The 27284-nt window shown below is 41.6% G+C and overlaps 1 protein-coding gene across 44 annotated transcripts in view; it reads left to right on the forward strand.

Moving 5' to 3' along the window:
* The window catches only part of LMO7 (LIM domain 7), a 154879-nt gene extending 127826 nt beyond the window's left edge, over positions 1-27053 (forward strand). For 10 of the 44 annotated variants that reach the window (XM_083610366.1, XM_083610368.1, XM_083610355.1 and 7 more), the window contains 16 exons: positions 7-168; positions 912-1099; positions 2417-2474; positions 4040-4096; positions 4262-4303; positions 7059-7084; positions 8076-8180; positions 9596-9688; positions 11313-11671; positions 13676-13732; positions 15933-15985; positions 16826-17045; positions 19043-19348; positions 20855-20963; positions 22059-22161; positions 26267-27053. In XM_083610366.1, coding sequence (XP_083466492.1) covers positions 7-168; positions 912-1099; positions 2417-2474; positions 4040-4096; positions 4262-4303; positions 7059-7084; positions 8076-8180; positions 9596-9688; positions 11313-11671; positions 13676-13732; positions 15933-15985; positions 16826-17045; positions 19043-19348; positions 20855-20963; positions 22059-22161; positions 26267-26289 — 1961 coding nt within the window. In that variant the 3' untranslated portion in view covers positions 26290-27053. The remainder of the gene's footprint in view (positions 1-6; positions 169-911; positions 1100-2416; positions 2475-4039; positions 4097-4261; positions 4304-7058; positions 7085-8075; positions 8181-9595; positions 9689-11312; positions 11672-13675; positions 13733-15932; positions 15986-16825; positions 17046-19042; positions 19349-20854; positions 20964-22058; positions 22162-26266) is intronic. The other 34 variants (XM_083610370.1, XM_083610369.1, XM_083610363.1 and 31 more) reach the window with 11 other exon arrangements.
* The last annotated feature ends 231 nt before the right edge of the window (positions 27054-27284 follow it).

A 27284-nucleotide genomic window follows, 5' to 3' on the forward strand; every position in this document is an offset into this window, starting at 1 on the left:
CACCAGGTAGCCCAGCAGACTTTTGCCAGTTGAATGTTGAGGATGAAATCCTTACTCTCAATGGCACAAAGGTTTCAGGTATGGACCAGAGTCAGTGGGAAGCAGCCATCGGCAGCTCACTAGAAACTGGAAACCTTGTCATGGATGTTAGGCGATACGGCAAGAAGGGTGAGCTTTTCCTTGGGGTGACTTCTGCGTGACCTGAAAGGTGTCTGTTCTTTGCCTGCGAACTTGTTGGGATGGATGAGTCCTTTATTTCTGCAGCCTTCTGCAGCAACAGCTTTTTCCTGGCAGCACCTGCTTATTGTAAATACAGTTCCTGCTGTTGTTAATTTTGGGTTGTTGTTTTTTGCATGTGTTAAAGCTGTGTAAATCTGCATTAGCAAGTCTACTTTTCTTAAACCGGAGATAACTTTTTTCAAGGAGAAATATATCTATGTAGGTTTCTTGTTCCCCTAGCCTTCAGAAATACTGATTTTCCTGACATTGTCAGAGAGATGCAGAAAGAATCTAGCACTTTTATTAGTAGTTCTGTGGTTCAGTTTCCTGGAAGAGCATCCATGTGATCTATTCCCCACACCAAACCCTTGCAATTAGGTCCTTTCTCTTTCCAGATATTCTAGCACTGTAGTGTATACCTGTATTTGAAGAATAAAAGTTAGTAAACTTGCTATTGTTCATTGTGCTTGCCTTTGACTAATGCTTGCTTTTTGGGGGAAGGCGGTCTGTTCATAAAAAGCCCTAACCAATTTCCACACATACAAATTCCAATTCACTTTCTACTTCATCTGTCCCTCCTGTCTTTTTTGTGTGTGTTTTGGTTTTGATGTATTTTCATTAAGTCTTTTTCTTTATGCTTTGACATCTTCCCTGTCTACTTTTCAATTTTTTGATCTCCACATGCCAATCAGACTGGGGCAAAGACCAGCCTTCCCTGCCATATGCAAGGCACAAAATCCTCAATCTCACCAGTATGGCTACCAACATTATAGGTACACCTGAGAACAAATGGATTGATGCGACATCTGCGGACAGCACTTCAGCCAAAAGTCAAAGCATATCAGCACAAAAAGACTTGCACAACAATTTTCAAAATGATGTAAGTATGCCTACGTTTGCATTTGGGAAGAGGTTCTGCATTTCTTCTCTCAGCCACATTAAACTGTGCCTAGAAAGTTGTTGTTGTTGTTTAGTTGTTTAGTCGTGTCCGACTCTTCGTGACCCCATGGACCAGAGCACGCCAGGCACTTGCAGTTTGGTCAAACTCATCTTGGTAGCTTCGAGAACACTGTCCAACCATCTCGTCCTCTGTCGTCCCCTTCTCCTTGTGCCCTCCATCTTTCCCAACGCCTAGAAAGTACTCACTTAATAAAAGTTAAACGTCTCCAAGGTTCGGTTAATGAAGAAATGTTGTCTTGGCCTGTTGACCAGAAGTCCAGGTCCTTTTGTTAGCTAGGTGGTGATGCAGGCCAGCAACTTTTTATGCCAGGACATGTAAAAGTGATGTGGCCAGATATTTCTGCTGCATGTTCTGGCAACGTAAGTCAGTCGTTCTGTTGTGCTATGAGAGAAGCATTAGTATACTACAGGAAACTTTTTTTCCTTACTGGAGTTTCCTGTGAACCCAATGTAAATACCCATAGAGGCATCTGCTCACTGCTGTCATGTAGTTTCTCTGTTCTGGCCTTGCTTTCTTCCCATCCAGGTAGGTAATTTTTCCCTACTGCATCTCTTGCACCGCCTTGGGTGGGTAGGCAATAATTGTATTTATCTATAAACCTTCACAGAACAGATATCCAAAAAACCCACCACCACCCACCAGAAAACCAAAAGCAATTCAGAGTTGAACCACAAATTTAGCTCTTAATTTCCTGGTTGTCCATTCATTCATTGGATCATTCAGCTTCTCCCAGTGCAACAACAAAGCAAATTACTAGCCAGTTATTTGCGACAAAGCAAATCAATGAGCGTGCCAGTTACCATCTTGCATGTTCAGTATTAAATCGGAAAACTTAACTTAGCTGCCAGAAGTCTGAGAAACATTTGCATAACCCTTTCCTTCTTGAAGACGGAGGAACAAGTTCCACGAAATCTCTTCTCTTGATTTTCTAAGCATCAGAAGCCCATAATGGCACATGAACTGATTGCTAGATCTTTTAGGTTTTAAATCCAGTAATAAATTACTAGATGAATGATTGTTCACTCTACATCATTTATTAAATATGCATAAAAGTAAAGTTCTTTAGGGGTAGGATCAAAAATATCTATTTTAGCTTTACAGGTTGCATGGCTTACCAGGAGTGTCAAAAGCAGTTGTAGTTACAAGTTGTTTTTTTTTTGCGGGGTGGGGGTAGGGGTGGGGGATGAAGTTAAGAGTCATGGAAATATTTCAGTATGTTAATTTTTCTGGTTTCAGGATTCAGAAACAAAGGTCAATGGAATGCAAGGAGATGCAAATTCCAGTGAGAAAAAAGGTAAAACCATCAGAACTTTCCAATTGCTAGCTGTAGGCAATGGTTGGGATTGAAGGGGAAAATGTATACCTAGTGGATATGGTGTACTGGGGAGTTGTGTACAGTTGAAAAATAAGAACTTCCAATTTTCTTAGGTGGCTCATAAATATAATTGCATGCAGAAGACAAATTGGGTTCTCTTCCGGAAGCATTGTGCATATATAAAAAACTGCTAACAAGATGGCAGCTAGTTCCTTTATTTCTGGATGACTGACAATATGAGTGTGCGTAATAAGAATGAAAGAAGAGAGGGGGGAAGGCGGAAATAATTTTAAACAGTACTGGCGTTGAGGTCCTAGCAAGTTCACGGGATTACCTGCCTTTCACTGTCACGTCAATCCGAGCTTGTGTGTGTGTGTGTGTGTGTGTGTGCGTGCGCGCGCATGTGTGCTTGGAGGGAGATACTCTATAAAATGCTTTTTGAAAGAAAAAAGAAAAGTCTATTCAATGTGTAGAAGATTGTATGGTGAAAACTTATGTGTGCCCAGTAAGACTTGGAGTTAGTGTATGTTTTTTGAAAGTTTAGACTTTTGAGGAAGGCAAAGGAAGAGAAAACCTATCCTGTAATATAAAACTAGAATGCATTTCAGACCAAGAGCTTAGTTTCCCTTGCAGTTTCCATCTATTTCAGTGGTGTGTTGATAGCAACAGCTTTGTGTGCCTTTCTCAAACTTGGATCCCCAGATATTGTTGGACTACAACTCCCATCATCCTCATTGGTCCTGGTAGATAAGAAGGATGGGAGTTGTGGTCCAGCAATATCTGGGAGCCCAAGTTTCTCAAGTCTGGCCTATACCCATGCAGTTAGATTAAGAATGCATGTTTATAATTCCGGCCTGCAGCACATAGAAATTGAAGTGAACCCTCCACTGGCAAGAAGACACCGCATTTGCTGATCTAAGGACACCTGATACTTGTCATGAGCTCAGTGCACTTATTTAAGATGTGTTTTGTTTGATAGTTATATTTAGGCTGATGTGAGCTTTCTAAAAAGGCAAGCTGAATAGAAGTAGCATGTACAAAATGATAAATAACTAAAGTATTGAAAGAAACGTTTGTCTGAGCAAGAAGCCCATCCAGACCCTACAGGACAACATTTAATGATATTACTACATGTTTTATCTCACCCTTCATCCAAGGAGTTCAGGGCACCGATGTGGAAGTATATTACAGCAACCCTGTAAGATTGTTCAGGCCAAGAGATAATGACTTATCCCAGGCCACCCAATGAAACGAACAGAGATCAATGTCCAGGTTTTCTGGTTGTTTGTTTCCCAGCAATCTCGTTTACTGCCCTAGCTCTGCCTCTGCTGAAATTTGAACACTGAAAGATGATGTATAGAGTAGGAGCCCTGTACTTTTGTAAACACATTCCTATGACATAGGCTACTATGCTGGCAAGATGTTTGTTTCAATGCAGCTTAAGTTGGATGCTCTGAATAGTGTTTATCCATTGGACGGATATTAAATAAAGCCAAACCACACCACACTGACTTGTTTTGTATCTTCATATTTTTTTCAAATAGACACAGAACCCATTTCTTTGAAAAACTTAAAAAGGCGATCACAGTTTTTTGAACAAGGTAAAAAACAAACCCCAAAAGCTAACATTTCATGTACTTTCATGAAATTGTTCCCCAATGTACATTCTTCTTAACAAGTCTCTGGTGTTGGGTTCTAAGTTTCTTCAGTCATTGATTGTTGCTGTCATGCCAAACTAGCTTAATCTGTTTCCATTCTTTCCTTAGGGTCATCAGGTTTTTCTTACAATTCATGGGTCTACCTTTGTGGTAATGGGCTTTGTGTGTTCCTCTGTATCTCAAACCTTTTACACTTCTGATGTTTGTTCAAACGCTCTTCTCACTGGGGAGCAGTGTGAAGTACAGAAACCTTTGTTCGGATTTGCAGCTTTCCTACAAAATGCCATTACGCTGAGCAATGCAGCAGACATGCTACAATAAATTCCCAACTCGAGAAATGCAGTCAAATTTAAACGTATTCATAATACGATTTAGATTTATTAAAAATTAGCAGATTAGTATGCAGTAGCTAATTACAAAATACTTTGGAAAAGGGTTTTAAGAATCCAAATGACAGTGTCTCGGCTGTGAATGGTTTGTCACAATTCTCTAAGGCTTCTCCTAGTGTGCTGTGCATGTTGCATCTCACCTCCTTCATTTTCATTCCAGTAATTTGCTTCTACCTGCTTCAGTATTTTTGTGCACATGGAATGTGTTGAAGTGATTAAGGCACTTCACATTTATTATAACATTAAGTATCACCAAAGTTCTGTTTTCCCTTGAATATGTATGTCCCTTTGATAAGTACAAAATATTAAAATGCTTCTCTTTGACTCTGTTTGGATGGTTTGTCCTAGTGATATACTGCTGAGTGAATTACAGTACCTCCTGCGCTTATGGGGTTAGTGCAGGTATCTGCAATGTCTCAGCATAGCTGTCAAGCATCCTTTATTGTGATGGCATATTCCTCTATAAGTTCTTTTCAAAGCCAACGGAGGGGTGAATGGGAGGCTTTGGCCTCCTTGTACATTTCAATCCCTCCGCTTCTCTGGCTGTGCAGATAGGGCATTTCCAAACATGGAATGCCCTTCACAATACAGACTGCTGGACAGGTATGGAACGTGGTCTTATTATCTTCACTGGTTTCCTTAGAATTTTCCACTTCATCTTTTTACCGCATGTTTGTCATCTGATGTGAGAGTCCGCTCATCTTCTGTCAGGGTGGAGCTGTTGCAAAGAGACTTTGTTGTCACTAATAAGTAAAAAATACGTATCTTCCCTCGATAACAAATACCGCTGAGAGTGCCCATGTGTTGCAGATGGGAAATGATTGTTAAACGTTTCCTATACAGTAGACCAGAAGAGATAACAACCTCTACAGAATTATTTGCAGTCTGCCACCATAATCCCAGTACTTTATTTTGTGCATATATAAAGTATTAAAGTAACTTCCAGAGAATTGCAACACTAGTAGTAATATTTATATATTACTGCTAGTGTTGCAATTCTCTGGAAGTTGTGCAGTTTCTCAGCATACAGTTCCAGTGCAGGAGCACTTAACCAATCCTACTGATTTTGTATTTGACCTCTGTTGTGTGTGTTTTTATTATTTTTATATACGCTGCCCTAAAAGCATTATGCTGAGTGATTAATATATCTAGTAATTTTTTAAAAAAACTATCAGACAAAGCAAAAAGCACAACTTGACCCATCTGTTGTATGTGGTTGGTTTTGGCATTGCAAAAATGGGTGCTAAGGAGAATCACATAGAAGTTAAACTGTGGTTGGAATGAAAGTGAATTATACACCAATGTAATGTCGTTGGTAAGCAAGATAAAAATGTATGTGCAGCTGTTTCTTTAAGAACAACAAAAAGGGAGCCATCCCTATTGATGGCCCTAGACCTTCAGAAAAGTACATGAGTGGTAACTTTCAGATAATACGTTGTTTAATTGTATACTGCATTAGTAGAAGTGGGGGTTTTTTCCAGTGCATTCTTTGCGATGAGCTTTTGCTTATCTCTAATTGAAAAGTGGCTTGGTGGTTCTAGCCAGGTTTTTAAAAGAAGATTCATTAGTGAACTTTGTGGTATTGCTAAAGTTGAGATGAATTCTTTTAAGACTAAAGCAATATTAAGTAATATTATTGCATATTTACAGCTATCTATGCTGTGTCTACAAATTTGTAGATATCCATTAAGTTGATATTTCCTATTTCCATTGTGCATTGTTAAAGTGGGGGGGGGGCATTGACTGATGAATCTTGCATCCAGCACCTATGAACTATGTGCTGTGCTCATGCAGCCTGTTTTTGTACTGTGCTTTCTGCCAGTGCTACTCAACTTTTGAGGCAAGGAATAGGATGTGTCCATCTTTTTCTGGTGCACTCCTCGTTTCTGGCTTGGGAGAGGAGGAAAGAGGGAGGTCTTTTCCAACCCAGTTCACTGAATTTGACGTGTGATATATTAATCCCGATATCTCTTTTTGTGTGTTTTTGTTTTGCTGTTCCTCATATCATTCTAAGACTATCCACGTTTCAGTGCATACTGAGAGATCCTTACTCCCTAATTGTCCTACAGCTGCTATCTTTTCCTGCTTATTGTGGTCAGAAGCCTGTGGTGGATTACGATCTGAAAAAAATGCGGGAATATAACATTCCTGATAAAATACTGCTTTGGCAAGCATTATGAAACCCTGGAGAAAGTCTGGGGAAAATAAAGACTTCTCTCAGTTTTCTCTTGATGTGGTGACGCACATATTCACCCTTAAGATTACCATCGTTGTTGTGTGTTTTTCTGTGTAGAACAGCTGTTTGTCCCTTGCTTGTCCAACTGATGAAAAACTGTAAAATCATACAATTCTAATAGGTGTTTGTTCATCTGAAAGTCCTTGACCTGATAAGGGAATGGGCCCAACAGCTTAAATAGTGCTTTCCAATAGCCTACAACTTTAAATGGTATCTTCCAGGTCATACTAACAAAGTTTCCTTTTTCTTTCTTTTTAAAATTATTTCTTCTCACTGCCAGGAGGCCCAGAGCCTGCCATTCCTGATGTGAGTATTGCTGCTTAAGTTATAGTAAATAGTATTTAACTAATGAGATAATAATATAACATTAAAAAATACGTACATTCCCACAAATGAAAATGAATACTCAAAGCAATAAAGATGTTATTATGAGATAAAATAGAATAATGCATAACTTGGGGGAAAATATACACTCACACATTATCATGAAAATTATTACTTTAAAAACTGATGAACAAGAACTATGGGTGGTATTCAACTAATATTTGCTCAGAGCAGACCTGTTAAAGTTAATGGATCTAGCTTAGTCATGTTAATTATTGTAGTGGATTACCACCCCGTGACTGTAAATCTACCTGCTTGAAACCTAAAGAAAGGTTCTTCATAAGATAGCTTTATTTGGTGAACAAGGAATGTAACCAGATGTTTGGAGCAAAAAGTACTCCCAATATCACATTGCCTCTAAAGGTAAAAAGGTAAAGGATCCTTAGATGGCTAAATTCAGTCAAAGGCGACTTTCGGGTGCTGTGCTCATTTCACTTCAGGTCGAGGGAGCTGGCGTTTGGTGCTGTGGTCTAAACCACTGAGCCTCTTGGGCTTGCCAATCATAGGGTTGGCAGTTGGAATCTGTGCGGCAGAATGAACTCCCGTTGCTCTGTCCCAACTTCTGCCAACCTAGCAGTTCAAATTGCCTCTAATACACAAACCTGGGATGTGTACTGCCCATGGAAGCGGGAAGGAACAGAGCTGAGCCCTCCTTTTCCTTGGGCATTTTCCAAGACTGGCCAAGTTGGGTGGGTGTGAAAGCTTGCAGAGCAAAAGTGTGCAGGGTTAAGCATTTTCCTTATCTGCCCACTCTGTCAAACTTAAGACAAATTCAAGATTGGGAATCCATGTTCACTGCCAAATATCTATTTCTGGTCTAAGACTGTAACTGACATTGTAAATTTGTGTGTGTGTGTGTTCAAAGCAAAACAAAACATTCTGCTCTAGCTGATTTTATGTTTCTGTGTTTCAGCTCCCAGTTCCGCCCATCAGTGCTTCTAGCCGCTGGGCCTGGGATCAAGAGGAAGAAAGAAAAAGACAAGAGAAATGGCAAGCAGAACAGGATCGCTTACTTCAGGTGTGGACTTAATAATGCAATGTCCATCACTACAAGGTTGGCTCTGGATTTGGCCAGTCAGACTGACCTCCCAAATAAGCCTACCCAGGAATTTAGGCTGCCAATAGAAATGGTCTACAGTATAGTGATTTAAGGTTAACTTAGTGAGGCTAGGTTTTGGGGAGAATATAACTGCTATTTTAAAACAATTAAAGATGGAAATCCCCACCATTAATACTAAACATGGTATCAATATGTGGTTTATAATTGCTTTGTGGTTCAACCCTTTGTATAGATACTTAGAATAAAATCTCATTTTGCTAATAGGTTTTATTTCCAAATAAGCACCTCTGAGTTCATCCTATTTTGATGTCTTATCATCTGTTTTAGAGTAAAAGGCTTCTGGGGCAAAGCATATGCCATCTTAATATGTTCTTATGCATCCTGAATGCTGCTGTCTGAAAAAACAGTTGTGTGTTTATTACTGTCCAACCTCCCTATGTTCTAATCCATTGCATAAATCTCTGAGAAATTAGACGCTTGAGACAAAACCGAATCCTGCTTTGAGATGAAATGTTAAAAGTCTGATGACTTATTTTTGCTCCCTAAACAGAAGTTAAGGTTAACCCATTCCTTTCTAGGAAGAGTGGGTTCTTATAGGAAGAAGTAAAATAATAGGTAAATAAGAAAGTACCAAGGTAACAATTACGGTATTTGTGCAGTGTTAGAATCAATTACAAATTTGTATTATAAATCCACACCACCATGCCTTTAAAGGTAAAGGTAAAGGACTCCGACAGTTGTCCAGTTGCGAATGTCTCTGGGGTTGCGGTGCTCATTTTGCTTTACTGGCCAAGGGAGCTGACGTTTGTCCGCAGACAGTTTTTCCAGGTCATGTGGCCAGCATGACAATGCCGCTTCTGGCAAAACCAGAGCAGCACACAGAAATGCTGTTTACCTTCCCACCAGAGCAGTACCTATTTATTGCACTTTGATGTGCTTTCGAACTGCTAGGTTGGCAGGAGCTGGGGCCAAACAACGGGAGCTCACCCTGTTGCGGGGATTCAAACCACCGACCTTCCAATTGGCAAGCCCTAGGCTCAGTGGTTTAGACCACAGTGCCACCCATGCCTTTACACATCCTCAAAAGTGCTTTTTTGGTATATCAGAAAGTACCTTCCCTTGCCATTGATTTGCCAGAACTAGCTTTCATAAGAGTACTGAGTTTTTGACATTATTGAGAGGGCACTATTTGAAATGAAACTGATATTTATAATGTAAAAGAGTGTGTGCAAGGCTTGCCCAACTATGGATTTATCTTACTTTGTACAGTACAGTGAACATACCACATTTCTATGCAGTTTACATTGCCAGAAAATATACATAAAGCTAATTATGCCATGAAATTAATACACTTTTTAATTTAAAAAACCTAGGAGAAATACAGGCGCGAACAAGAGAGACTGAAGGAAGAATGGCTGAAAGCTCAGAAAGAGGCTGAAAAGGAGAACTCCAAATACTTAAATGAGGTGAGCTCTATAACTTATTGTGGATTACCCTCTCTTGGTACTTCCATGGAACAAAATTTACAACTTGCTTTCTCCCTGGCTAGTAAGCAAATGCATCAGAATCAGGAAATGCAGGCAACTATATTCCACTAGAAGAAAATCTAAACAGGAACAGGACGATAATAATAGATTCATCAGGACAAACTAAAAATCACAAATCCATGAATAGCAGGAGTTTCTAGCAGTAATGATAAATCATCTTAAAATGTGCATTAAAAAACATTGAAAGTCAAAACAGATGCTAACAGTTCCATTTAGATAGCTTTCCTCAACCTGGTGCCCTTGAGATGTTGTTGAACTACAACTGCCATCAACCATGACCATTAGCCATGTTGAAGTCCAGATCCATCTGGAAGGCACTAGTTTGGGGAAATCTGCACTAAGAGATCCAAGCAGAATTTCTTATTGCAAAACACATATTGTGTAGTAGTTGGTGGCTTAATTTGTGTCTTTGTGTCACTGCTTACCTTCACCAGCTGTTGCCAATCTGTTTCCTTAAGCCAGTTTCAATTAAAAATCTTAAGAAGGAAGTCCAGGTAAGACTTCTTTTTGACAATGGATGCATTGTCAATTTGGATACAAGGTGGATGGACGAAAGACTGTCGCTCTCACCTTTATTCATTTCAGCTTCGCTTGTACCAAGGTCCTATGCAAGCTCTCTCTTTTTTTTATGAATAGCAGCAACTGGCAGGTTGCATACAAACTACAATCGATCCTTTAGTTGTTTGTGTCCATGACCATGGAGATTGCTGGAAGCCTTCAAGAAAAGTTCAGATAGCTTTAGCCCTGCATGAGGGCTCTACAGTGCAGGTCATGCTGACTAATTTACAAGTGTTCAGTCGCCAGAGGCTTAGCAGGTATAGCGTTCAGTTCCCAGATCCATAAAATGCAAAGATCATATATAATCATGTAAACATGCAGTGTGACAGACTTAAATGGTTGATAATGGACCACTTAACTGCAATCATCCCTACAAGAAATACAACACAGAAAGCTAAAAATGGGTTAAAACTTAACAATAAATGCCTGCTTTAAGTTAAAGCAAACGAGTAAAAGTAAGTAAAGGTAAAGGGACCCCTGACCATTAGGTCCAGTCGTGACCGACTCTGGGGTTGCGGCGCTCATCTCGCTTTATTGGCCGAGGGAGCCGGCATTTATCCGCAGACAGCTTCCAGGTCATGTGGCCAGCATGACTAAGCCGCTTCTGGCGAAACAAAGCAGCGCACGGAAATGCCGTTTACCTTCCCACCGGAGCGGTACCTATTTATCTACTTGCACTTTGATGTGCTTTCGAGCTGCTAGGTTGGCAGAAGCAGGGACTGAGCAACGGGAGCTCACTCCGTTGCGGGGATTTGAACTGCTGACCTTCTGATCGCCAAGTCCTAGGCTCTGTGGTTTAACCCACAGCGCCACCCACGTCCCTTAAAAGTAAGTAGAAGTACTAAATGTGCTAAATATGGCAAAACCCACTAATTTTAAAAGTTAGAGGCAAGGGCAAGGGCTAATAATATTCAATGGTTCCATTTCCTAAAACTCTGTGCCATCCTGCCTGCTTCATTTTTATAAGCCTTGCACTCTCTTCTAGGAGGAGACTGTATTGAAGCCAAATACTGTGTCTGTAACTGCACAAGAACCTCCTGTTTCCATGTGGAGAGCAAATGGAGATCACAAGGCTGACTATTCTGATGCTGGTAGACGATGGGAAGAAGAACGAGAACAGGAGAAGAAGGGAGAGGAAAGGAAACGTCTTGAGGAGGCCCAGAGACTGGAAGAAGCAGCAACTGCGTTACGAATAGAACAAGAGAGGAAGCGCCAAGAACTAGAACGTGAGAAGGAACGAAATGTGTCCTATGCAGAGGAGCCGAGGTATCAGGAAGCAGCAGAACAGAAATTGCAGGTTGAACAAGTCAAGGAAACTTCGATACAGAGGCCCCAGTATCAAAGGTGTGCATTCAGTGTTTCGCTATGGGTTTTTTTGCTATAGTGACCTACAGAAGGCATAAGCATAAACTAAAAAATGTACGACTAAAATACTTTATATTCATGAGAATTTATTACCGCATATTGATGCACAAGTACTTGTGAGTGCAAAAAGCAATAGAATCAGTCAGTAGGCTTGTTTTGAAACAATGTAAGTTTCAGATTGTTAACTGGACTATTTATGTTGAGGTTTGTGGTAGGATTTTGGTAAAAGCTCTGTTTGCCATGGCTGCAAGTATCCCTGGATGCAAATACACACTTGCAGCAGCAACCAAGTCCTAGTGGAGTTCTTGTCACAGCATCCAGAATAAGCTTTCTTCATTTATCCTCATCCCACCTTTGTAAATCAATAATTGGGTCTTTCAGGAGGGCTGACACCAAGTGCTACAATGGGCAAGAACCCCATATATGACTCTGTTAGGATCTCCCTGGACTTTTGAGGACTCTAGAGCCAATCCTAACTTGATATGTTAGGATGCAGGAATCATGAATCTGGTGCCCAGACCCCTCATTTAGGTTTCTGTCCCATCACTAAACCATAATAACTATAACACTTTCCCTCTCCATGAAACTACACTGACTGATTTCCAGAAGAACTGTTTCAGTTAAGCTCTGCATTCATGGGTTTCAGTTAAGCCACTGAATCATCAGGTATTCTGCCAGCAAAAGCCTGAGCCAAAAAAATGTGTTGCAGCTACTGCAGCGAAATTTACCAAGGAGAGCTGGATTAAGTATTTGCCATCAGTTGTGCCTCCTTCATTCTTAAACCATCTTATTGTTGTGTGATTTACAGTTAACAAGGCCTGCTGCAGGCCTGTTGCAAACAGATGCATAGATAACCAACGTGGTTTAAGCGAATAGATGCTAACGTAGGCACTACATCTGCATGTTTATTTAGGTCAAGGAAGGCTTATATGTGGCCCTCTAGCTCCATCACCCCTTGCCATGCTGGGCAAGGCTGGTGAGCGTTCGAGGGCAACAGTTTTGCTGTGTGTACATAGTCCTTAGCACTTACAATGGATGCCCACCAGGACTGTAATATTTTGCAGATCTACCTGCATTTAAACCAGGGCAGGAATCCTTTGCGGGGGGGGGGGGGGAAGAAGGCAAGGGCCACATTACTCTAGTGTAAAGCTTTTGGAAACTGCCTTGCGTAGGTGGCTGTGGCCAGGCAGCACACAGTCACACACCTTTAACTAGCACCTATCCCTTTCTGTCTCTCTTTCCCCTCCCTCCAGTTTCTTCTCTTTCTGCACTGAGACTTTCTGTACTGCACCCCCACGTCTTAGTGCACCAGAGAGGCAACATTGCAAGCTGCTTTTTTAAAGTTCCCGTGGCTTCCTCTCTGTGCCCTTTTCTGAGCACACCAAAAGGAATCCAGGAGAAGTTGCCATCCAGGCACACTGAAAGCTGTCTGAATAATCAGCTATCTCTGCCCACTGAGAAATGGGAGCAGGTCCTTGCTTTCTCATTGCTCAGCTGGAGAAAGTAAGTTTGCAGAGAGGGGGAGGTTTTAATTTCTCTTCCTCCCTCCACAGATTTCCCTTGCCCATGTGCTTCTCAGTCACACCATCGCTGTGTCTTCCCAATGTTTGTGTCCAAACCTTAAAAATGCATTCAAGTGCATAAGAACCTCAGATCTTGCATTGCAAAAGTGAAATATAGTGTATACATTTTATTTTATTTTTATTTTGCAAACTGTAAATGCTCAGAACTTGGCACTGAGCATTTCTAAGACAAGTCATGCTGCTGTTGTAAATTATACAACAAAGAACAGGTCTAACTTCCTAATCTGCCATCCCTTCTCCTACAGCTTCCTGTTTTCTTGGATGCAAATCTAGATTTGCAAGAATTTCTTGTTCAATATGTGGGAGGCTATTGTTCATGGTTTTGTATCTTCCTGCAGTGCCAGCCAAATGAGTATCTCTTCCTGTGTAATCTATTCATTCTAATGCATGTTTACTTTAGGCATTTTGAAACATCAAGAAATTCTGATGAACCAACAGGCTACTTCAGTACTAACAGGTAAAACTATGCTGGTTTCCCTGTCCTTCAATTTATGCTTGTTTGGGATTCTTTTACAAGTGTGCCTCTGAAATGCTGAAATCCTGGTACAGCTTAGGGAAATACAGCATTAGTTTGTGGATTACTTAATAATGGGCAACTATGGAAGTATGAAGAGGGACGCGGGTGGCGCTGTGGGTTAAACCACAGAGCCTAGGACTTGCCAATCAGAAGGTTGGCAGTTCAAATCCCCGCGGCGGGGGGAGCTCCCATTGTTTGGTCCCTTCTCCTGCCAACCTAGCAGTTCAAAAGCACGTCAAAGTGCAAGTAGAGAAATAGGTACCGCTCTGGCAGGAAGGTAAACGGCGTTTCTATGCACTACTCTGGTTCGCCAGAAGCAGCTTAGTCATGCTGGCCACATGACCTGGAAGCTGTATGCCGGCTCCCTCGGCCAATAAAGCGAGATGAGCGCTGCAACCCCAGAGTCAGTAATGACTGAACCTAATGGTCAGGGGTCCCTTTACCTTTTTATGGAAGTATGATGGGATAAAGTGTCATTTCAGCTGCATTGCCTTAGATCTTGGGTAGTAAAGGAGGTTGTTGGAACTTCAATTCCTGCACATGTGGCCAGTGATCAGAGGGTGATGAGTCTGATAAGAGCATCTAGTTTAGTTAGCCCTGCCTTAGATCATACCACAATAAAACAAAGCCACCACAGCTGCAGAATATTTTTTTGGGGTTTTAGAAGAGATATTTGGGTTTTTAGAAGAGATAAAAGCATATACTAATAGTATTTTTGGAAGCCCTTCAGATATGATGTAATGTAGCAAAGTCAGATGTTAAAGTATAATTCTGTGATTCACAACAGCCTCTGCACCATGTTTATCAGTATACGTTTCAATGTAGAGGAAAATTTAGATGTGACTGGCTTAATGAGGCACCAGATAATTTCAGCTGTTATTTTTTTATCTTCAACCATTATTGACCGTCATTACATCATACTTTGTTATAGGCTGCTCACCCACATGGTTGTATAATCTAAAATATGAAAAGCAAAGAGTAGGCGTAGAAGTGAGCAAAGATATCAACAGGATTTGCTTGAGCTTCTGTAGTCACATAGGACATTAAGGGAGGGAAATATGTTCAGTGTTCCTGATCTATTTTTAATTGTTACATCTTCCATTCATATCCATATGTCTGAGGCATTTTCCCATTAGTGCCTAGTTATCTTCATTGTCCTTATGTAGTGAACATTGAAACAGCAGTTATTTCCCACCTTATAAGATTGCTCCTCTCCAAATTAAAATCACAATGAACTGGTTCATTATGTTGCAGTCTATAATCCTCCAAATCTTCCTGGGACTCCTGTTCGCTTTATCCATATGCATTTGCTTGACCCTATTTCCTGAGTGTTTTAAGGGAGCAACCCTAATAGGGGCAGAGAGCTTGTGGAGCAGTGGGTTGCCTACTACATTTACAGTTCCGCTGCTTGCGGGGAAAGTTGGGGCAGTTGATTCTTCTCTTTTGCAGCACCAACTTTTAGGCTGGGCCAGTGGGGCTCCGACTGGATCCCTCACCAAGATAGGAGTTGGCTTTTGTTCCATCAGATCTGTCGCTTGCTCCACCCCACCCCTAAAATGCCCCATTTGGGGCCATTGTGTCAGCTGCCCCAGCAGGCACACCAACTGTGCTAACATGTGGGCTCCCCCTGCCAACCCAAAACTGGTGGAATACAGCTGAGGGACACCTCAACCACATCTTAATCCCCACCAGCAGTGTAGATTAGGGGTCTGGACTATTCTCTGGATGGTTCTCCATATATGTGGGTATGGATTTAATGCTGTGCAGGATTAAATCTCTCGTATAATAAAATCATAATGCTGTTGTCACATGAGCAGCATGGTGAAAGGAACAACTAGGACAGGCTGTGGTAGCACCCTGGCAACCGTCTGCTACACCACTGCTGCCATTTCAGCCTCAGTGGTGCTAGAGTCTGAGGAGGGAAGCAGCAGAAGAGCAGATGATGGGGAGCTGGCCTAGCCTGGCTCTTCCTTTGCAGTGTGGCCCATGGTTTGGTTGAGCTGTAAAGTGAGGAATGTAAAGGGAGAGAGGAGGCCGGGTTAGCCACATGTAAAGGAAGGAGGAGGAGGTTGGTGAGGGGGTATATTGGGATGGTGAGGTGAGTAAAGCTAGTAATATGTAACTTCTTAATTGTTTTTAGAAGTAAATCCAGATCAACTCCAGATCTAGATGATCATCATGCAAATAGAAATGGTGAGTGGTGTGTGCATATTGTTGTTTTTTGTAAAAGGGGATTTTTTTAAAAAAAGCTGCTCGGAAACAATATGAGATACTGGATTATTTTGTCATTGGTTGTCTGGTAAGACTGAATTATTGCAGAACTTAAGCCTTGTCTATAGGTACAGGTGGGACACGGGTGGTGCTGTGGGTTAAACACAGCGCCTAGGACTTGCCTATCTGAAGGTCACGGTTCGAATCCCTGCAACGGGGTGAGCTCCCATTGCTCGGTCCCAGCTCCTGCCCACCTAGCAGTTCGAAAGCACATCAAAATGCAAGTAGATAAATAGGCAGGAAGGTAAACGGCGTTTCGGTGCGCTGCTCTGGTTCGCCAGAAGTGGCTTAGTCATGCTGGCCACATGACCCGGAAGCTGCACGCCGGCTCCCTCGGCCAATAAAGCGAGACGAGCGCCGCAACCCCAGAGTCAGCCACGACTGGACCTAATGGTCAGGGGTCCCTTTACCTTTACCTATAGGTACAGGTAGGTACATAATCTGATCTGGGTCAGAATGTCGGGACATGTTGCGCATTATTGAACACTAGATCCCAGGGAGATGCAACCATTTGGATGACTCACAGCTCATTTGAACACCAGTATTTTTCTCCACTGGAGCAGAGATTTGCCTTTGTAAAAAATAAGTAGGATGCTTCACCTTTCTATCAGTATTCTGTCATGAATCATGACTCATACTATAATGCATATCGAGTATCGTGCATCATAAGAGGTGTTACTGAGTTTGCTTTTTATCTCCCCTCCACCCCTTTAGTGCACTTGTGTGGTTTGTGTGTCTATGCTTCTTTATTTTTCAAATTAGGCATGAAGAGCAAACTTTCCGAGCAGTCCTCAAATGCTGGTGACTCACAGAAGAGATCTCAGAAAGAGCATGGCTTGTCCCCAGCTGAGCTGGAAAGACAGCAGATCCTTCAGGAAATGAGAAAGAAGACATCCCTACACACAGACAACAGCTGGATCAGACAACGCAGTTCCAGTATGCACAAAGAGCCTGTTAGTCTAATTGGCACTAAAATGAGGAGGTAATATTGATTCACTGTGTGTTGCCTATCGTTGACTATATGATGCTCATGCCATTCTGGAACTGTGATTGATTTACAAAGCAGTCAAGAAAAGAATTTATTTTAATTTGAGATGGATCAAATTTTCAATTTTTTAATGAAAATTGGTATTTTCCCCTTGGATAGTGATAATTCCTGGTTGTAGTGCACTGTTTTTGAAGTTGATGTATCATTTAAGCAGCCTGTGCTATGATCCTTGTACCTATTTGAGCTGCATTAGCAAAATTTGTTGATGAAATATTTTTTCTTGGATTCCCAATGTGTGTGTGGGTATTCACCCTGTCTGAGATTGAAAGAGCTATTCTTGTTACACTCAAGAGCTTTGGGTCTGCTTTTGTTTTGTTGGAACAGCAGGCCCACAGGCTATCTCCCAAACTGATTTTGAAGCTCCTCTCAATTTTGGAAGTGAGTTTCCTTGAAGCTTGAGAAACTGCTGCTTCTGAAACATGAATCCATTGCCACCTTGGCATGGTCCTTTAGATCGCCTGTGTATTCATGTGGAAAACAACTCGCTTCACAGTTGGGAGTTCAGAGTTTGTCACTCTGTGAACCTATTAAAGAAATTGGCTTTGAATCTGAACATCTGGGAGCATTGTTAACATCATAAGAAAAGTTCAGCTTCCTGCTTTCCTACAATTGCCAGCCAAATGCCTATGGGAACCTCACAAGCAGGGCATGAATGCAATAACCTTACCTTACCCTTTGTCAGTGGTATATTCTGCCTCTGAATCTGCAAGTTCCATGTAGCCATATTTTTATGTTGAGAACTGCCCTAAGGTCTACAGATGAAGGGTGGTATACTAAATGGATGGATGGACAAACAGACAGATTAGTAGTCTCTATGAATTTGTCCAAAGTTCTCTAAGCTAGTGGTCATCAAGGCATCTCTGTGATAGATGGTCATCCACTCTCTGCTTGAAATGAAGGAGAGTCCACCACATTCTGAAGAGTTCATTCCACTGTCCAACAGATCTTAGCATCAGAAAGTTCTTCCTGATGCTTAGTCGGAATCTCCTTTCTTGTAACTTGAATCCATTGGTTTGGGTCCTAGCTTCCAGAGCAGGAGTAAGCAAGCTCGCTCCATCTTCCATGTGCCAACCCTTTAGATATTTGAAGATGGCTATTAATGCCTTCCTCTGTTTCCTCTTATCCAAGCTAAACACACCCAGCTGCCTCAAATGTTCCTCATAAGGCTTTCCGGACCCTTGCTCATCTTGGTTGGCCTCTGTGGCAATCACACAGGGTCCCCAGACGTTTAACAGTCTGTTGATACCTGTGCCACCACTGTGCTTGTTTCCCCGCTGCCACCAAGCCGTTACGCTTGGGTAAAACACTGAGACCAAACACTTGTTAAAAGTGAACCAAATAAACAAGTTTATTTTATAAACACTAACAAGCTTATGGTTTCTCAGATAATAGTCCTGTCAATATCTTAACTTTAGTTTCTTTACCGGCCTATAACTTCCTAAATACCTTCTGACTGATTATCTCAGCTCTTTTACTGACTCCTCCTAACAAATTCTCTCACTGTCTCACACCAGACTAGCCCAACCCACAGACTTATCTCCTCTGTCTCTTCTAGCTCCAGACTGTCTTCTCAAACACCCTAACTCCTCCAAAAAAACCTCTGTGCTTAAACCTTATACACAATTAACTCCGCCCCTTGGGTTCCCATTGGTTAGTCATTTTACAATTAGTTAACCCTTTCCTTATGAACTCAGTATGATGTCACACACCTAGGAAGGGAAACACCACAGCCTCCTTTGCACGCATTCCAGCTAGTCAATATCATTCTTAAATTGTGGCGACCAGAACTGGACACAGTACTTCAGGTGTGCTCTGACCAAAGTATCATTTTGTTACCAAAAAAATACAAACCTGTTGAAGCACACTATGCTCAACCTTCACCTTCTTGCTACAAAGGCAGCCATATAATCTTCTTCTTTTTTAACGTACAGAGGTGAGAGTTTGGATAACCTTGATTCTTCAAGAACAAATTCCCGGAGGCCTCATTCTTGGATGGGCCAGTCTGGATCTTCACTGTCTTTATCATCTAGTCAAGATTTTAGTCACCATGTGCCTCCTGTAGTGTCCACTTCAAATCGTGCCTACATGCGCATACCCTCTTCCAGCCTGCCATCTCCTTCAGCCAGTTCCATGAAAACTTCATCCTTGCCTCATGTTCTTCCATCTGCGCAATCTCCTGTTCCCCGTTCTCAGTCACCAACTTCTGCTTCCCAGTCTGGAACTCAGCAACGCAGCAGGTATGGGGTTTTGTCTGCTAAAAACTTTTATGTATAACTTAAGGTTACTGAGTTTTCATAAAGGATGATGTAGAGAACAATGAGCTCCTTCCATCCGTGCAGAAAATAATTAAAATGGCACCATTTATTTTTAAGCTTGGAGACCCACACAGAGCTGCAGAATGTGTTTTGCACTACATAATTAGAGGGACATAAAAATTATTTTGTCAGCTCTGCCTCTTTTGCTGTTTTATTCTTAAAGTGATTTATGCCTCAAAGTGTACGTTTATAAAATCAAGCCATGCACACATATATTCTGTAAGCCTGTGGCTCAGGCATTGGGTATATATCCATTTCAACCTCCTTCTAGAAGGCTGAAATTTTGAACAGGGTCAAGCCAAGGATTGTGGCCTCCCCAAGATGTGCTTCCACTGAACCCGATTCCCTCTGACCCCTTCCTCATAATTGATATTTATGGGTTCCAAATCAGTTTTACATGGTAATTAATGTTATACAATTCCATTTTACAATGTGTATTTAATTGGAACAGGAATGCACACATTTAAGCACCCAAGTACCAAGTTCACCCCTCCTTGTTTCAGGGTTGTTGAATACCATACTTTTCCGTGTATAAGACTAGGGTTTTTTCTTCAAAAATTATGCTTAAAAGTGGGGGTCATCTTATAAATGGAACCATCTCCCCCCCCCCCACATTTTCTTACATTTGAGTCCCCCCAAATAGGGGGCATCTTATACATGGGGGCATCTTATACACGGAAAAATATGGTACTTTGTATGGCTTTTTCTGTGAAAAATGTACATTAAGAGTATGTTTATATTATGTAAATAATATGATACTTGTCTTCTTGCAACTTTTTAATGCTGGTTTTTAACCTCTCTGGTTTGAGAGCAGACCACGGTTACATCAGTTTTGATGACACGGTAAAATCATGCTTATTGATGACAAAGCAAGGAATGGAATAAACATTTGCAAGCTCATCGGGAAGTTTCCAGTATCCCAACTGTTAGTGATCAACAATACAATATGTGAACTAGACTGTAGTGTTATCTTCAAATGTTATATGGCAGGACTTCAGAGAGGTTTCAGTTGTATGTCCCAGCCTAGTGCTGTGTTGCCTAAAAAGATACAGCTGTTGGGATTTGGATAGGAGCACTTTCTGAAATGTATTCATAATCATTTCCCACAGATAAAGAAAAAGAGAGGAATCTAAATCATATATTCCTGCATGCTTAATTTAGAAACGTTTTGGACATTGTAATTTATGTTGAAAATTTATGGTGGCACTATATTGCATGAGAGATTGCTGAAGGTACTCATTTAATCATTGAAATGGTAACTTCTTTTCCCGATTTGAAAATTTCCGTTCTGGGATAGTAACTTGCAGATTTCTTCCAGCAGTCCTGGGTTTGGGTTCATTACTCATGCTGTTGTAGCACTTCTTTTCAATGACATTTCTCTAGTTTCCTAAAATCTGCCTCTCAGCCGCTTTCTTGTTCTGTATCTAGGTCGGTCAGTGGAAAGCGAGTGTGCTCATACTGTAGAAACGTTCTGGGCAAAGGAGCAGCCATGATCATCGAATCTCTTGGTCTTTGCTATCATTTACATTGTTTTAAGGTGAGAGGTGGGCAAAACGCCAGGGAGATGGAGGAACCTTACACTGCAGGCTAGCATGGCAACTTAGAAGACTTAGGGGCTTTGCTAATCAACCTTGTGCTACATGCATAACTCAGCCTGGCAAATATCTCTGCTTGCTCACCTGCTTCAAATTAAAATAATCAGGTTCTTGATTTGATTGAGGATTTTGAAATATGTTCCGTCAGTGGTTTCATGCAACCTTGCACACATCTGAATTAGCATTCTACATTTGAAATTACATCCTTAATCACGTAAGGTGGATTAGTTCAGTCTTCAAATCTTCATCTGTTTGCATTCCCACAGTGAGGGTAGTTAATGTATGGAAGAATATAGTCCCTCTGCCGCCGCCACCACACACTTCTAGCTCCAATAGGAACCTTCCTGTGCACTTAGGTCATAAGGGGGTGGGGCTTTGTGTTGAATGCCAGCACTCTCTGAAGCCGGATAGCAACAAGGGGTAAGGCTTTTTCAGTGATGGCACCTAGGAGTTCCATCTGGTGAGGTTAGAGATGCCTGCTTGTTTAGGATCTTCAGGAAGTTGATGGAGAATTCTAGTGAGCCTTTGGAATTGAATGGGTTTTATGGCGGTTCCATCTGAAAATAAGACTGCTTTAAAAGTTATATATTACAAGCCATCCTGGGCATTTCTTAGAAGCTGTGTGTGTGATTTTTAAAAATAAAGTAAGATACACTTAAAGAAGCATTCTCACCCAGAATTAGTAGCACTGATGTCATTGTAAACATGAAGTCTGATCACCCTAGAAAGGAGATCTAAGGTGGCAGGAATCTGATTGTGACTCATGCTTGGTGCCAAAATCACTGCTTTTGATTCTTTTGTGCCATGGAAATCATTCTGTTTCAGAAAGCAAGACTCTCCTTTCCTAATCCCTGGCTCATTCCTCTTCTCTGCTTAAAGTGCGCAGCTCTTCACCTTGCTTGTTTCTAGCATTAGAACCTCTCCTGCATATTAACACACTCCCGCTCTTGCTCAAGAGGGTACATGGTTCAAATCTTGTATTTGAAAAATCATTGCAAAATGTGTTTATGCTGCTAATTGTTCCTTTTTCTTCACAGTGCAATGCTTGCGGGTGCGACCTTGGGGGCTCTCAGGCCGGAACTGAAGTCCGGATCCGAAACAATGAACTCTTCTGCAATGACTGCTATCTCAGATTTAAGAGTAAGGGGTTCCTTCAACAATGCTAAAGTTTTGATTATTTACGCCTACACCAAATGCTTTTCAGAATTATAGTTTTCCTCTGTGTATGTGATATAGGGATGATTTGTGTCGTAGTACTTGTTTCTACTGGGATTTGGGAGGATTTTCTTCTTGGATCATTGAGGCTATTTTTTTCTGATTTGAAATATTTAAAAAGAAAAAATTACCAAAAGTGCAACTGGAGCAATAGGAGTAAAAGAAAAGAAACCAGTATATCTGAGGGATAGCATTTACATTATTTTGTATTTCTCTCAGTGTCATGATACATTAAAAGTACTCCACCTACATATTAAACAGATGATTGGTAATAATTAGGGAGGAAGATGAATGGTTTATAGTGTTTTAAATATTGCAAGTTATGACAAATCATAAATTTTATTCTGCTTTGAAGGAGCATTCTCCTCTGGGAGAAGAAGGCTTCCTCTTAGTGGTCACAGCTGGAGGAAGACTTGATCTAAAGAGCTGAGAAAATAAATTTTTCATTGGCTGGGATCCTAAGTATGCTTTTAAGGAATTCAGCTTCATGAAATCTGTTGGGTGGCCAACTTATTAAATATCTTAGAGATCATGGGGCCTGGTTCGTCTGCTCTCTTAATCTTGTTATACTCAGATTTGTCTTTAGGAAAGCTTTGCTGTGCATCCCGCTGCCATCAGAAGCACAGTTGCTGATAACTTGGGGCAGGAACTTCCTGGTTGCAGCATCTGAAATCTGGGAGGCTTAGGCAGCCCTTGCCTTATTTAGCTTCAATGTTTATTGAAGACTGCCTTATTTTTAACCAGTCTTCAATATTAGTTGCTTGCCTTCCAGTTATGGATTCTGTGGGCTGCTGCTGTTGGATTTTGATCCCAGTTCGTTCCATTGTTCTGGTCTTTCATAATTATTTTTTATTTTACTCAGGTTTTGTGGCTATTTAGTATGCTGTCCTGAGGGGCCTTTTAGGTGGGATAATGTGTGTAGTGCTGTGTATGCCATTTTAATAGTTGCTTGACTTAATTTGCAAGGGACGCGGGTGGCACTGTGGTCTAAACCACAGAGCCTAGGACTTGCCAATCAGAAGGTCGGCGGTTCGAATCCCCATGATGGGGTGAGCTCCAGTTGCTCAGCCCCTGCTCCTGCCAACCTAGCAATTTGAAAGCACGTCAAAGTGCAAGTAGATAAATAGGTGCCACTCTGGCAAGAAGGTAAATGGTGTTTCCGTGCGCTGCTCTGGTTCGCCAGAAGTGGCTTAGTCATGCTGGCCACATGACCCAGAAGCTGGACGCCAGCTCCCTCGGCCAGTAAAGCGAGATGAGCGCCACAACCCCAGAGTCGTCCGCGACTGGACTTAACGGTCAGGGGTCCCTTTACCCTTTACCCTTTATCTGACTTACTTTTAGGTGGAGATGACATACCTGAAATGTCAGCTCCGCTTTGAACCAACACATTTTTGCTTTATATGAAATCACAGGGCAGCGTTTTTAACTTTAGACAAATTCCATTATAGATGAAGTGGAAGTACTTTTACTAGTGTAGCCTATCTAGGTTTCTTTTGAAGTATGAGGCTTTGAAGAGTTAGTGGCCTATCCATATATGATATTTGGAAGGTTCCCCAGCAAGAATTCCAGTGTAGGTTGACGTTACCTTGTCTCTTCCAGGGACTTTGGCAAGAGAACAGTGAGCCCCTTAGCAAAGCATCATGAGTTACAGAAGTGCCCTAACGCAGATCTCAGCCTTGTTTGGAAATAGTTCCTCATGCAATGACTGCAACATCAGGGGATTAGCTTTCTGTGTAAATGAGCCTTTGCATATCTAATAACACAGACGTAATATTCATATCACCTTGGTGCCACTTGAAATGCAATGCTTTTCCGTGGAGCCAATTCACATCTTTAGATGTTTCATTTTTTGTCCAGTTCTGGGCACCACAGTTCAAGAAGGACACTGACAAACTGGAACGTGTCCAGAGGAGGGCAACCAAAATGGTCAAAGGCCTGGAAACGATGCCTTATGAGGAACGGCTAAGGGAGCTGGGCATGTTTAGCCTGGAGAAGAGGAGGTTAAGGGGTGAAGAAAAGAAACCAGTATATCTGGTGTAGGTTGCCATGTTCAAATATATAAAAGGATGTCACATAGAGGAGGGAGAAAGGTTGTTTTCTGCTGCTCCAGAGAAGCGGACGCGGAGCAATGGATCCAAACTACAAGAAAGAAGATTCCGCCTAAACATTAGGAAGAACTTCCTGACAGTAAGAGCTGTTCGACAGTGGAATTTGCTGCCAAGGAGTGTGGTGGAGTCTCCTTCTTTGGAGGTCTTTAAGCAGAGGCTTGACAACCATATGTCAGGAGTGCTCTGATGGTGTTTCCTGCTTGGCAGGGGGTTGGACTCGATGGCCCTTGTGGTCTCTTCCAACTCTATGATTCTATGATTCTATGATTTTCTTGAAACATCTGAGTAGGAAGGAAACTTGAAAATGCTTTCTTGACTTAACATGTCCTGTCAAGGTAGCTTTTGTGTTCCTATTTGGGTTTTCCCTTATAATCTTGCTTTTTTATATTAATCTGCTTTTTTATGTTAACCCACATCCCTGCCTTTTTAGACTACCTACAGCTCTCAGCTTCTGCTCTTCTCAAAATGCCTATAGGTGGCTCTAAATTCAGGGGTTCAGGACTGCTGTCTGCATCCAGCCCTGTAGTGGGATACTTCCACCCATCTTGCCTGCTTGCTAGCCCACATAAGATTATAGGGACTGGTTGTCTGGCTTTCCATGCTGTAAGACTCTTCCAATCACAGTGGAGGCTGCTTCAGACACCTTTAAAGTGCCCAGTTGTGCATGGTAGCATGAACTTGTAGCCAAAATATCTGCCCAGTGGTTGCATGCCTAAGATTTCAGTTTTTCTAGCCGCTCATGTTGGTTATGTGAACTTTGGCAATTGTTGATGTGGAAGGAAAAGCTGAGGAAAATCATTCTTAGTGCAGTCGAACATCATTACCAGTGTAGGTGTTTAAATTTGAATCATATTAATCATATGGGCGGGATGCGGGTGGCGCTGTGGGTTAAACCACAGAGCCTAGGACTTGCTGATCAGAAGGTCGGCGGTTCGAATCCCCGCAATGGGGTGAGCGCCCATTGCTCGGTCCCTGCTCCTGCCAACCTAGCAGTTTGAAAGCACGTCAAAGTACAAGTAGATAAATAGGTACCGCTCCGGTGGGAAGGTAAACGGCGTTTCCATGCGCTGCTCTGGTTCGCCAGAAGCGGCTTAGTCATGCTGGCCATATGACCCAGAAGCTGTACGCCGGCTCCCTTGGCCAGTAAAGCGAGATGAGCGCTGCAACCCCAGAGTCGGCCACAACTGGACCTAATGGTCAGGGGCCCTTTACCTTTACCTAATCATATGGGCACATGCCTTTAGTCTTTTCATCCTCTTCTATCCTCAGTATATTTTGGGATGCCATTTAAGAACACTCCTGTCGTTGCCATTGCTGTTGTCATTATTTGAGTCCCTTTAAAGGGCTAGTCCTGTTGTCCTGGTCTTCTGAGGGCCAAAATAGATACCGCATTATGTTAAATGCTTTCATGCACTTTTGTGTCATTTTAATGTGAATAGCTCTGAGCAGCATTGGGAACACAGTGGATGTGGAGGGAGAGGTTAAACCTTTTTCTTGCTGTGATGCTATGTATCAGGAGAGAAATGCTCATTGGAGCCTGACTGTAACTTTCCACAATTCCAGGCAGCTACTAACTTGTGGTAGCTTCAAGTCTCCCCCTCCTTTTCTGTCCATTAGTTGGCTCATGAGTAAACTTTTGTTACAAGAGCTCCTTCTGCTGGCCTTGTGAAAATCTAATGGCACTTAAGAGTGCCAGTTCATTCAACTTGTTGGGGATCTCATTATGAGAGCTTGAAAATGAAATTCTCAGGGTTCTACCCCCAAACTATCTTACTTTTCCAGAACAGTTTGGATGTTGTTAGCACAATTAAGCAGAATGCAAGAAATATTTGAGGTTTTTAAGAAAGCAGTTTGCAGTGATGTTTCTATCTTTCTGAACCCTTGCATTAATTCATCCTTCTCTTTCTTCTTATTTTAAACAGCTGGACAGCCAACCGTTATGTGATAGAAGCCTTAATATGAAACCACTGCTACAGATAGAGGAGGAAGCTGCTGCTGTAGATCTATAAATATATTTTGTGTGTGTGGTTTTTAAAAAATATTTTTGCCTGTCTAGCTCATGTAGAAAATTCATGGTATCTTTTATTATACTTATATGGAGCTATTTATGAGAAGGTAATCACAATAAAACATTTCTGGGTTAAAAATAAATAAAACAGAGTGCTTTAAGTTCAATGTATAATTCCATCCTTATATATATCTACACACACATACAAAAGGGAGAAAAACATTTAATTGGGTAATTTAAAAATGTTGGAGACTTGCGAGGAAATAGCTTTAATTTTCCAATCATATATGAGGAGGCTTTTTAATGTTCTTAAATGAGCATTACTGAAATAAGAAGTATGTATTCGTAACCGCAGTTTCTACATCTGATGTATATGCTATCAAGTTCTGCAGGATATTATGAAATTGCATTCAAAGACATACAGGTGGCTGCTGTCTATATTTGAGTTACTAAGCTTAAGTAATATTATCGTTTTTAAAACTAAAATGTAAACTTCAGTCTGTTTTGCCTGGGATTCACTATTTCATTGTGCTTTAATAGTTATAGCCAATCGGGGAAATGATTTCTGAGGCGTTCTTTCTTTTCATGTTTGAGAAATGTAACTCTACTTGCACCTCAAACAAGTTAATAAGACTGAGCATTTCCCCCCTTCTGTTGACTTATTTTGTATTTGTAAATAAAGTTGCTGATGCTGCACTTGAGCCGCTTCCATTCTTTATTTTTTTCCGTCTAGAAGGAAGAAACCCTGCAGGAAAATGTCAGTGAACTCTGATGCAATTCAACTGCGAGCCCAGTTACAGCAGCCCTGTGCATAGGCAATACCTATGTTGTAAAGCAGGGATGTCCAACTGGTCGAGCGTGATCGACTGGTCGATCCCCGCGAGGTTTTGGTCGATCGCAGCCGATCGCAGGTTCTTTTTCCTTAGCGGGGG

Source organism: Podarcis filfolensis (assembly GCF_964270895.1).
Source record: "Podarcis filfolensis genome assembly, chromosome: 4".
Classification (NCBI taxonomy): Eukaryota; Metazoa; Chordata; class Lepidosauria; order Squamata; family Lacertidae; genus Podarcis; species Podarcis filfolensis.